Raw genomic sequence first — 12,544 nt, 5'->3', positions numbered from 1 at the left:
GCTCCCAGGTTCTCCATTGCGCTGGCAGCGGGGGGGGGGGGGGCGGGATGGTTTCTGCGAGTCAGCAGCGCCGCGACTCCTGGCCTAGAGAGAAGCCCCGCATTTCTGGGGAACGTACCAAGCCAGCGCATCATGCACGCTCGGGGGGGGGGGGCACAACCCCCTGCCAGCCCCCCGGAAAGTGGCCGGCCCCCGAGCAGCCTCGCCCTCTCCTGCCTCCCCGCTCCTTTCTCCGGGCAGTCCCGGCCCCGTTTTGCAGGCATTCCGGGCCAGAGCCCCCGCCCCCCAGAGCTCCACTCACACGTCGCGCTCCATCTCCGCCTCCTTCTCTCCTCTTCCCGCAAACGTCTCTCCTTCCACGCGCAACACACCCACTTCTTCCAGCGGGGGGGGGGCGGTGATCTCCCCCCCCCCTTGAAGCGAGGCGTCGCTCTTCCTTTTCTCCCCCTCCGTCAGCTGATCGCCTTCCACGGAAATCCCGGGCTGGGCAGGGGAGGGGGAGGGAGAGCATTTGAGTTAACATGTTAAATGCTGGTTTTTTGTTGGCAAGATCTTTGAGAGCTGGTGTGGAGCTGGTGCGGGCGGAGGGGGAAGAGACGCAAAGTGATCCAGACGGCGCTTCCCTCTGAAGGAACTATTCAATCTCAGACCATTTTAGAAAATCATTTTTCAGCCTATATCAATTTTGTTTTAAATGAACAGACTCATCAAAAGAGCAAAGTACATAAAATAATAAATACCATTAGGTCCAGTTGTGACAGACTCTGGGGTTGTAGCGCTCATCTCGCTTTATTGGCCGAGGGAGCCGGCATACAGCTTCCGGGTCATGTGGCCAGCATGACTAAGCCGCTTCTGGCGAACCAGAGTAGCGCACGGAAACGCCGTTTACCTTCCCGCCGGAGCGGTACCTATTTATCTACTTGCACTTTGACGTGCTTTCGAACTGCTAGGTTGGCAGGAGCAGGGACCGAGCAACGGGAGCTCACACCGTCGTGGGGATTCAAACCGCTGACCTTCTGATCGGCAAGTCCTAGGCTCTGTGGTTTAACCCACAGCGCCACCCGCAAATCGTTACAATTTAGCAAAACAGCAGGAGAAACCAAACAAGAATGAAAGGACTTGGAACCTGCTATTTCCCTGCCCCCATTGCAATGGGCATAGGAGCCAACTCCTAGGGGCCAAGGGGTCTTTGCCCCCCCCCATAAAATATTTGAGGGGACTGGGACCTCCCAAAGGTGATGGGTATTGCCATGCAAATGGTGTGCATGCACCGCATCATGTGATCAGTTATGCAGGGCTGGGCTTACCTGCCCCCCCCCCCAATTTTTTTGTTCAAGTTGGCACCTTGGCAATGGGTGTTAGTGAATGCAGCCACAGCCCATCAAAGAGTCCAAACATCCCTGTACCTTCCCAGCTTACAGTAATTCATACTGTGGCCATTTGTATAGAAAAGAAACACCCTCAAATACATCAACTGACACAGGCCACTCGTTTGTCAGTTTCTCTTACTAAGTTCTATCACTGTTTGAACTTGCTCAGAAAATCTATCCACAACCTGTGGTAGGAAGGGAACCAAGAAAGGCACAGAAATAAGAACTTTTGTCTTCTCCAGCTCAGCATTGCCAACACAAAAATCTGGCTTGTGACTTGTGGGTTAGCGCCTCCGGCAATGGCAGAGCTCCTCCGAACGGGAGGAACTTGCTCCGTGAAAAGTAGGGTCTGAACTGCCACGGCGAAGGCGGAGACCCACTGAAATCACAGGCGGAAGAAGCTTGTGAACTTGGGATTCGGGTGGCACCCTTTGCACCTCCCCTACTCGCGGGGAAACCCTGTTTTGGGGATCCGGAGCGACGAGGGGTGAGCGGCGCGGTGCTTTGAATCGACTGCTTCTTTCACGGAGTGAAGCCGCATTGCTGCTGCCGGAGAGCGCTGACTTTTTCCTGTGGACAATTGGACTTTAAATAACAACCCGTGAGTAGTACGGAAAATTGGATCTTTAAATACCTTAATTTGACATCGAACGGGGAAGGTTCAAAACAGGAAGTCCGCCTTCCCCTTTTGTAAATAGACTGAAACAAAGAGCTTGCAAGTTAAGGTCTTAAAGTAAAGGATTAAAGGATTAAACTTCCATCGATTGAAATTATTAGACCCCCCTTGGAAGCAGGAGAAGAGGGGGGAAATTTTGGACCGTGTATCCTGAAGGAGAGAGTGATTAGAATTAAATTGCCACTGCTCTGAACCTGGGAACGGACTGACAGTGATTGACGTTTTGGGAGAGTTCATTGACAGCGATGAGAACGGATGTTGACAGTCGATTGAATAAGAGAAATATATTGTTTCCATTGTCCGCTTCTGCGTTTAAAAGGGAGGAAAAGTAACTGAAAATTGAAACCAACTTTACTTTTTGAACTTTCTTTGAAAGGATTGATACAAGTGGAGACTGTTTCCCTCTAGAGGGAGCTTTTGAAACTGTTACAAGAGTGGAGCTGGGAAATCTCCAGCTGCTTGATAAGAAGTGTGGGAACAAGAGATTGACCTTGGACGTTCGAGAATGTCGACAGGAGAAGCCTTAGTAACTGCATTTTGCAAGATAAACTATTTGCTGGAACAGCTTCATAAAAAATTGGATGATATGATTACTAAAACTGACATTTTGGGACCAAAAGTGAACACCAATACAGAAATTATTCAGGATTTGACACAGGAACCTATTTTAGCAGGACAAATTGCTGAAAAGGAGGAGAAAGTTGCTGTTGTCGAACCTAAAGCAATACAAGGGGGAGCCTTAGTCCTACAGAGGCAAATCGAAGACCATAAGTTGAGGCCCTTTATGATTGAAACTAGAAAAAGTCAGACTCTGAAGATCGGAGCCTGGCCTGGACTGGAAAAGGAAAGTTGGAAAGATCCCTCTATGCAGGGATTAACTGACTTTTGGAATATGGACTTGGGTCAGGAGGAAATTGGAGCTTGGGGGGCCTTTGGAGTTGGAGGAATTTTGAAATATGCCCTGAAATACTTTATGGATCCTAGCTTTAATTGTGGAAATTTGGCTGACCTGTCGAGAGGGAGTGGAGGTGTTGTTGGATTGGAGTTTCCTCGAGATCTGCTCTTTAGCATCAAAGAATATGAAGAACTGCAGAAGGGATGTGGAAAAGAGTTAAGAGCCTCGGACATAAGATCTCCAGGTTGATGGACTGTATGGAGTGGACGGAAGTGTCTGTCAGAGTCCGAGACCGGGGAGAGGAGATGGTGGAAGAAGATTGGAAGATTTAAAGTTATATATAAAAATATTGTAAAATTAATGAGTGACAGGAAAATGTTGGAATGAATTTTTATAGCCTTAGTAGAAATGCTTTAAGAGTTAAGCTTAAATAAGTATATTAATTTTAATGGAAATAAGATTAAAAATATGTTAAGACATTTATATGATAGAAAATGGAGAAAGATGGAAAGGAATTGCTAAAACAATTAATGGAAGTGGAATACAAAGAGGGAGGTGAGAGGAGGTCGATGATATAAGGAAATGAAAGTTAGAATATGGAAAAAGTATGATATATGTTTTTAAATTGTTTTTGTTTTGTTTTGTTTAGTTCATTGTGTTGGGTGATGTGTTGAGGTTGTGTTTTGTATGGTTTATATATTGTATTGTATTGTTTTATTTTTTCTTGCTCTTGTTCTTTCCCCCCCTCTTTTCTCTCTTTTTCCTTTTTAAAAAGTAATAAATATTATTTTTAAAAAAATCTGGCTTGCATGATCCGCAGAAATCAACAAGAGAACTTTTTTGCAATATGCGGATGCGCAAATTTAGTGTGCAAATTTAGTGAATGTTAAAGGTACAGCAGCAGAGGCAGATTGAAAAGCTGGCAACCCTACCCCTCATCAGTTAAACTGATTCCTATTCCAGAAAGTGTGTGGGGGGGAGTAATATAGGCCAGCGGTGTAATGGAATCAGAATGGGGGACAGAGTGCAGCTCCATGACTTTTAAGAGCAGGAAGATTATCGGCCTGAGCACCAAAGTATCAAAGCCTTCTTTTCTGGCAAGTGAATGAGGTGATAAGGAGGCTTTCAAGTGTATTTGTTTTTTGATTTAACAGCTTAGAATAGAGGAAGTTAAAGAATGAGGGAGGAAATCTAGCAGAGGCTGACATTACTTTCATTTCCTTTTGAACCTCAGCTGCCTGCACTCTTTGCCTCTTCTTGGAGCCACGGCTATGAGGGCTGTCCTATTGAGCTCCTGCACTTAATAATTTACCATCATACCTCTCATCCTAGCTCTCCACTATTACCCAATCTAGATAAACTTAAGAACAGAATTCGCCTTTGCTAGATTCTTTGCAAGTACTGACAACACCAATTGCTTCGTGCACATAGCATAACTAATGGCAAGTAACGTACTCCTCCCCCCCTCCCCATGTGATCTGAGAGTTATATCATTCCCTCCCGCTTAACTGTTATTTTTACCTGATGCATCTACTCTGTTGTTTTGTTTACAAGGACCAAAGTTGTAAATAGGCAAATCTGTGTACGCACATGCACACATACACAGTATACAACCATCCCACCCACTCAGTAATAAGGTTTCCCAATCCTATCCATTGTGAGAGGCTGAGGTTTTGCTTTACTAGCTTGTATCAAGCCACTCATAGTAAAATATGGGGGTCTCTTTTGGTCAGCAGGAAAGATCCCAATTACATCTCAAAGTGTTTTAATGTACACCAGTTATTCAGTTCCAAATATTTGAACATCTAGGGCAGTGGTTCTCCAAGGGTGTGGCGCATCATATTATTCTAGCTGCTAGCAGGAGCGGATGGTATGTGTGGTGGGAAGATTCAAGGACAATCATTATTATATTTTGGGAATGATTCATGTTCTTATGTAGCTGCATTTTTTAACACTTTCTGGATGTCCCCTGATCATATTATAAAGTAGTTGTGTTCTAGGTTGTATATCAAGCACTGCTAAGAGTTGTTTCTTTTTGTTTTCCAAAGTACTTATTATCAATTTAAAAAATCAGTGTGACACAAGCAAATTTTTAATCTGGCTCAGAGAAAAAAGTTTGAGAACTTCTGATCTAAGGGATGAGATGGCATGCAATTAGAAAGTATGTGTATTTGTTCTATGTACATGTACAAAGCTGCTTCCTGGCTCATAGGGAAGAATTTGTGGTCTTGATTACTATCACTTTCAATTTCTTTTGTCAGGGTGTAACAGACCACAGAGCAATGACAGTTCATTTGGCATTTTCATACCATGAATTCACTGAGCACAACTTGAACATACCTGGTGTTTTCTTTGCCTCTACATTGGAGGTTAGGGGATGGAAGGAAGATGTTTGAGAAATTCAGTCTACATGAATTCCAATACAAACCAATCTGATCTGCATGTCCCAAATAAATGCACAGATCAGGACATATCATATTGGCTTGAATATAAGCCGCACCTGCAAATAAGTCGCACCTGTAAAATTCAAAGGGGGGGGGGGGAGAAAAAAAAGACAATCCCAGAATATAAGCCGCTCCCTTAAAATAGGGTTACAGGCTGAAAATCGCTGAGGTTGGTAGAATTGTAACTGAGCCAATTTAAGCCTTTGAACTTGCAAGCAAAAGTTACCGTACAATCTCTAAAATCACAAATTGCTATTCAGTTGCTACAATTCTGCAGACACTCACACCCATAAATGGCTAATGAACAGCCTCAAGCTCGCAATTCGGCAATGAAACATTTTTTTGTTCTGTTTTACTGTATGTCTGTTTCAGCAGCAATATCATAAAAGCCCATTTTTGTAAGGTTGCGAATTTAAGCCGCACTTTTAACCATTCATTGTTGGAATTTGGGGGGAAAGTGAGGCTTATATTCAGGCCAATTCTGACCCAGTTCACAGTTCAAAAACATATACAAATATGTATTTTAAAAACTGAGTGAAATGCTACAAACCACATATATTATTTTGCTAGGAAAAGAAGATATAGAGCAGTCTTTGTCAACCTGGTGCCCTCCCATTGTTTGTTTGACTACAATTCCTACCAGCACAGAAACACCCCCATGATGGTGTGTTGGCTGGAGCTGATGGAAATTGCAGTTCCAACAACATCTTGGAGAGCACCAGATTGGCGAGGGCTGGTGTGGAGGTGCTGAGGACCCACCATTGAGAAGGAAGTGGTGTCTTGTCCTTTGCACGGGGAGGCAGGACTCTCAGTCTCCCCATCTCTGTTTAGCAATGCTCAGTGCCCTTTGATCCCAAAGGGGGGAAAGCAAATGACCACCTTGCTTCATTCAGCATAGTGTTCACATCCTTTGAGGGAATACGCACTAGAGGGCAGTGTTTACTGCACAGAAACACCCCGTCCACTAGACTCTTGCTGTTCACATTTCCCTGGCTTCACCTAGGCAGCTGCTGCTTTGGGCCTCTTCTGCCTTGGAGCTCCTCTAGTTCTAACCCCAGCTGATTTTGCTTAGCAGCAACAGGCACTCTGTACACTCCTGAAAGTACTCACTACTTTTACCTAGCCCAGGGTTGAGCATCAAGACTGAGGCAAGTCCCAGGGATGAGCCCTCAGTCCGCTGTAAGTGTGAACTCTGGTCATTCATCCCACAAGGGCTGGCTCTCCTTATGTCAAAGACAGGGAACCTGTGCCCTTCCGATGTCCTGAGGCACCAGCTCCCATCAGCCCCAGGCAGCATGCCCAATTGCCCAGGGTGGTGGAGTGCAGCTGAAGGCCATAGCTCCCCCAACCAAGGGGAAACCAAGGGCGCAACCAGGCAGAAGGAGAGCCAGACTAAGGAGGCAGGTGGGGAGCACATTCATGCAGCTGTTCTGGGAATATAATACTTTGATTCACTTTTCTTCCGCTTCCACACGTGCAAGCAACAATTTTCTTCAGAGAACAAGTCATTCTACTTGGCATAGCTACAGTCACAAGACCCCCCCCCCCTTACAAGCATAAAATGGTAGAACTGACACTGTGATGGGAGGGGCACATACAAACAGGTGCTTGCCTAAAGCTGCCTTCTTGGTGACAGAATTACAGAGGTGAGATTCCAACAGGGAACTTTGGGACTTGCAGCTCACGGTTTTGGTCATCACATCATCTCTTATTTGTCTCCTGACCTCGTCCTATCCCCTTGCGGAGCATGTGGCTCAAACCTTGGCCTCCCCCCCCCCATGCACAGGGATTGCATCACATGTATGCTTTGTGCAGCACCCAGCATGCATCTGGCACCCGTAAATGCCCAGCAAACGCTCAGTATGAGCCAAGGAAGGTGTTATCTCAATGCTGATTTGTTTACGAAGGTAGTCAGAGTAGAGCAACAAGAGATACTGTACATTTACAGAGCAATGCTATGCATATGGCTCAGAAGTAAGCCCTGTTGTGCTTGGTGGGGCCTACCACTCTCAGATAACTGGGTTTAGGGTTAGGCCATTTCGATCAATAGACTGAAGCCTGGCTTATTCGCTGTTGGACTCCTGGTGCTTTCAGACAGGTCTTTACTGTGGGACCAGGGCTCCTCTTGCATGCAAGGGTTTTTGTTGTTGTTGTTGTGCAACCAGATAATGCTGTTGGCACCAAAATGCCAGCCTGTATTTCTTCCAAGTGTTGCCAACATCCTGTTGCCCTCTGTGTAGCATTAATCTTGGTTTATGTGAGCAGAGGCTGCTCTGCAGTTGCCGTCACCTCCCCCCACCCCCCCCACTGTAACACCACAGATCAGGACATGCCACCAGCACCAATAGTCCCATGTCTGTCGCATTTTGATACACTTATGCAAAGTATTAAGGTGATACATTCATTAACATAAGAATGTTAACACAGACACACTATAATTACATTTGCCTCCTGCCCTTCCTAAATTTAGCCTCACAACAGTCTCCCAAAGGAGACACATGCTCATTAATACGCCAGAAGCAGGTACAGAAAAAATATGTTTGCCCTGAAGAGACAGACACAGCACCCTCCTCACTGCATCTGCACCTATCCTAAGACGTAGTTGTGTGGATCTGAGGCACTAAAAAAAGAGTGCTGTGGAGCATCCTCCAGACTGACTCTGCAATACCAGATCTGGATTTGCGGTCTTAGTTTTTACAAGATGCCTTACGATTATTGATCTGCTTCAGTTTATCATTTATAAATAGAAGCAGAGTTGTCAGCACCTAGTCCATGCAGTACGCTCCCTTTAATAATTGCAGCATCACACAGAGGATTCGGTAGCTGCTTCGTCTTCTTTTACTGCAGCAGTGTAAAGAATGAGAGAATCCGCCTCTCCCTGCAATGCAGCTCTTAAAAGCATAGGAGCTCAATTTGGAGCAGCATCTGGCAACCTTAATTATGAGAGTCACGGCAACAGAGAGCCAGCTGGCACAGCTTCAGTGCCCTAGCAAGACTTTACAACTGAGTTACAGGTTTCAATATGCTGGAGGCAGCAGGAGCCATATGGTCAGGTCGACTGTGTACCACAGGTTTGTCCTCCGTTATGTTGGAAATGAGCCCAGAGCCTAGGAGTGGCTCTTTTTAGGGACTGAGGCAGCATTGGCTCTAAAAGATCCTGAATTGTCACAGAGCCATTGGCTGTAGGAGCATTCAGGTGGTTTCAGAGGTGTGTGTGGAGGTTGACGGTATGCAAGGGCACAGAGCCAACCCCTCCTCAAGTTGCTAAGACCAGGAAAGACATATTTTGAAAGTCAACTAGAAGCAGAACACAGTGAAGACTGTTGTACCTTATATTACATCGGCTGACCCCCCCAAAAAATCAAACACAATTGATGTTATTTGTTAGGCATGAGTGGCAGGGTTGCCTGCAATGCTTCTGAATATTCCGCACAAGCAACTATATACAGAAAAGTAAGAAACCAAAAGTGAGCTACTGAAATGAACCCCTGCTTCTCCACCAGCCACAAAAATACGGTATAGCCTGATATTTAAACACTGTTATGTACTGAGTTGAATAGGATATAAACTGCAGCAGTCTGGACTTCCGGGTCGGCGCCATCGCCGAATGGCGGACTCCCTCCGAGCTCCGGAGGGAGTCGGCTGGGTAGGGGTCGGGTCCTGCCGTGCCGGCGACACGGGGACCCTCAAAAACCATGGGCGGAGATGCCCATGGACTTGGTGACTCGGCGGGCACTGTTTGCGCCCCCCCCCGACCCGCGAAGGAGCCTTTTTAAAGGCTGCGGAGCGGGCGACGGGGGGGGGGTGTGGTGTGGTGCTGTGAGTCCAATGCTTCCCCTGCCCAGCGAAGCCGCATGCCATTCGGCGGAGAGCAACGACTTCTTCTTTGAAAATTTCGGATTTGGACTAAAAGGAACAACCCGTGAGTAAATTGATTGGACTTAAAAGGGAAATTTGATCTTTGAATTTGGAGCGAGCGGGGGGAGTGCAAAAAGGAAGTCCGCCCCCCCCCGTTGTAGATGGCTCAACGCAAGGATTTGACAACTAAGATCGAGAGATGAACTTGTTTACCTGAAAAAAAATTTTAACTTCACGAAGGGAAATTACAATAATTGTGCTGGAGGAGAAGACTGATTTGTGGGAACTAAAATGCAACCCCCCCGGGAACCGGGAACGATCCGCTATGAGAGACTGGTGAAGAGACACAGAAACTTTGACAGCTGTCAAAGTAGCTGTCAAAGCAGGAAAATAAAAGAGAACTTTGTTACGATTGGAAATAAAGGCAACAAGTTATTTGACTTTTGGCTCAGATTTTGAAAGAAATTAAGTTACCATATTCCCTCTAGAGGGAGGCTGGGACATTGCAACAGTAGCAGCAAGTGGAAAAATACTATGAATTTGAGCAGGATCTGTTATCTCTTGGGAAAGTTGCAAAAACGAAGCATTATTTTGTCTACAGAGGTTTCTATACTAAAGGAGACAATGGATTTATCTATTGAAGAAAGGAAGGGACTTGACGCAAGTTATGTTCCTGAATAACAAAAGCCTCTGTGGAGAACAAGAAGTTTCTGAATTAGAAGGTTTCTGCAGCAGAACAGGAAAAAGCAACCTGAGGAATAAGAGCTGGACCAAATTTGTTTTTTTTTTTATAAGAATTTTTATTAAATTTTCACATTTTATAAAGACAAACATACACACACATAAACAAAGACAACACATATGAAGTTTCATAACCTTACTTTCCTAACCCCGGTTCTTGACCTCCCCCCACCCCCCCTTCATACATCCTAATTCAATTAAATTAACTCAGCAGATTCATATCTCTCATCCTTTACATATTATTATTGTATATATAAATTTTTAAAAAACCTTTTACTTGGCCAGATTTTACTTATCCAATTTTCTTATAAATATTAAAACCTTTTCTAAGGTCGACTCGAGTTCCTTCCACGAATTTCCCTTTTATCTTAAAAATAGATCATAATAATCAAACACAAAAGTCATAAACATTTTTTAAAAAAATTTTCCCTTTCCCCCCCCCCAGGCCCGGTTTCTGTCCCTTCCCAATGTCCCCACGTCCACAAAAACAGTTTTTAGCCTGGATTCCTCACATCTGAGGCCTTTAAGTCCCTGTCAGTCTCTCTTTGCCGGTTTTGTTGGCAGCCCTCCTCATTGGTCCACAGGTCTCGAGGAAGTTCCAGCTCGGTATCATCAAAATTTCTTCCATCCAAAATACTTGACACCAGCTGCTGCAGAAGGTCAGCCAGTCCATACTCGAAGAGGAAGCCCCAGTCATATTTCTTATTTCTTTTAAATTCAAATATTCCAAATGTTCCAGGGGCTTCCTCCCTCCTTTCTCGCACCTTTCGCAGATTTGTAATCCAAGGGTCTTCTTCTTTGTATTCTAACAATGTAAGCTTGTGGTTGGTACTCTCCATCTGTACTGGCCCTTGCTCACTCTCCCCCTGTTCCAAGGTTATCTCTTCTGATTCAGCTGCAGATTTTTTCCCAGTCCAGTCCATTGTGCCTTCAGCAGAGTCACTTATTTTAGAGTTCAAGGTTATAAGTTGTTTACTCATGGCCATAGTCTGCTCCTGCAGCTTTCCCACAAGAAAAAACATTCTTTCTAACTCTGCCTGTAATTTTCCATCTGCAGCCATTGTAGTGTTTCAATGTTTCCCCTAGGGGGATTCTGGTTACTTAATAGTCTTTTCCCAATAGTCCTTTACTTTATTATTTCCCTTCTTTGTTTCCAACCACTTTAGTTCAAATGTAGCAAATTAAGTCCGAAAAGATGTTAAATAATAAAGTCTTTAACTTTCGCTGCCCATTTGACAGCTCCTTTGACAGCTGTCAAACTCCTCGTTCCTTTTTCTCCAGCTCACATAGAGGACACTCCCGGGTCTGGGGAGGTTTAAGCAAAAGCTTCTAAAATTCCACTCTTACTCTCCAGCACAAATCTTCTTCTGTCAAATTCATACAAATATTATCTTTTACAAAACACCAAAGAAAGAACTCTCCACCTTAGTTCTCCGATCCTTGCTTTAAATTTTCTGTAAGCAGGGGGGTGCGGACTTCCCTTTAGCACATCCCCCGATCGTGCCGAATTCAAAGATAAAATTTTTAAAGTCCAAATTCCAATCTACTCACGGATTAATTAAAGTCCGAATTTCAGGGAAGAAAGTCAGCGGTCTCCGGCCATGGCTCGCGGCTTCGCTCCACTGCAGTAGCGGTCTACTCACAGCACCACGCCGCTCCCCGTACCCTCTCTGTAGCCTTTAAAAAGGCTCTTCGTGGGTCGGGGGGCGCTTTAGGTGCCCGCCGAGTCACCAGGTCCGCAGGCTTCCGCGCCTGCGGTTTCTAAGGGTCCCCGCGTCGCCGTCGCAGTGAGACCCGTCTGCAATGGAGCCGATTCCCTCCGGAGCTCGGAGGGAATCCGCCATTAACCGGATCGCGCTAACCCGGAAGTCAAGAGCTGGACCAAATTTGAAGCCGGAGTATTTGGAACATCCAGACTTTAAAAGGACCAAGAAATAGAATTTAAGTTAGACTCTTAAACATAGAGGTCTGGATGGAAGAACAATGACTTTTTCTGAGAGTTTTTTCGAGATTGGATTTTCTGAAATTAAAAGCTATCAAAAGACGGCAAAGTGGAGTTGAGATATAGACGTGGATACACTAGGCTGGCAGTAGACAATGGATGAACTTTGGGGATTGGAACCGGGGAATGGGGGGGGGGAGATTTGGAATCCAAAGGCTGTAAAATTATATATTATTTCTTTCTTTTCTTTTTTCATGTTTGTTGTTTGAAAATAGGGGAATTCGTGGAAGGGAAATGGGGTCGATCTTAGGGAATTATATAAAATATAGGGAGAAATGGTTCATTAAGACAAATAAGATAAATTAATTTGGAATAAATGGGTTATTTAAAATTACAAATAAGGTTTTAAAATTTGGGGTAAGAATCTGTGGAATCAATTTAAGGGAAATGGAATACAAGAGGGGGAGGGGGGGAAGTCCGGGAAAGATGCCACTGAAACCAAGTGTAAATCATATTTGTTTTTTCTTTCTTTCTTGCTATCTTTCCTTTTTATTCTGGAAAATTTTTAATAAATATTATTAAAAAAATAAATAAATAAACTGCAGCAGTCTGATTGGT

At 44.8% G+C, this 12,544-nt stretch overlaps 1 protein-coding gene across 9 annotated transcripts in view; it reads right to left on the bottom strand.

The window, feature by feature from the left end:
• The window catches only part of IQSEC2 (IQ motif and Sec7 domain ArfGEF 2), a 160,872-nt gene that overhangs the window by 84,620 nt on the left and 63,708 nt on the right, over window positions 1–12,544 (bottom strand). For 2 of the 9 annotated variants that reach the window (XM_079958645.1, XM_079958648.1), the window contains exon 1: window positions 302–484. The exons of 6 other annotated variants lie outside the window; for them this stretch is intronic. In XM_079958645.1, coding sequence (XP_079814771.1) covers window positions 302–315 — 14 coding nt within the window. In that variant the 5' untranslated portion in view covers window positions 316–484. Of the gene's footprint in view, window positions 1–301; window positions 485–5,281; window positions 5,434–12,544 lie in introns of those variants that run through there. One more of the 9 variants, XM_079958644.1, reaches the window with a different exon arrangement.

Source organism: Podarcis cretensis (assembly GCF_951804945.1).
Source record: "Podarcis cretensis genome assembly, chromosome: 17".
NCBI lineage: Eukaryota > Metazoa > Chordata > Lepidosauria > Squamata > Lacertidae > Podarcis > Podarcis cretensis.
Note: the sequence above shows the minus strand (reverse complement) of the source record. Positions and strands in the feature narration are given on the sequence as shown.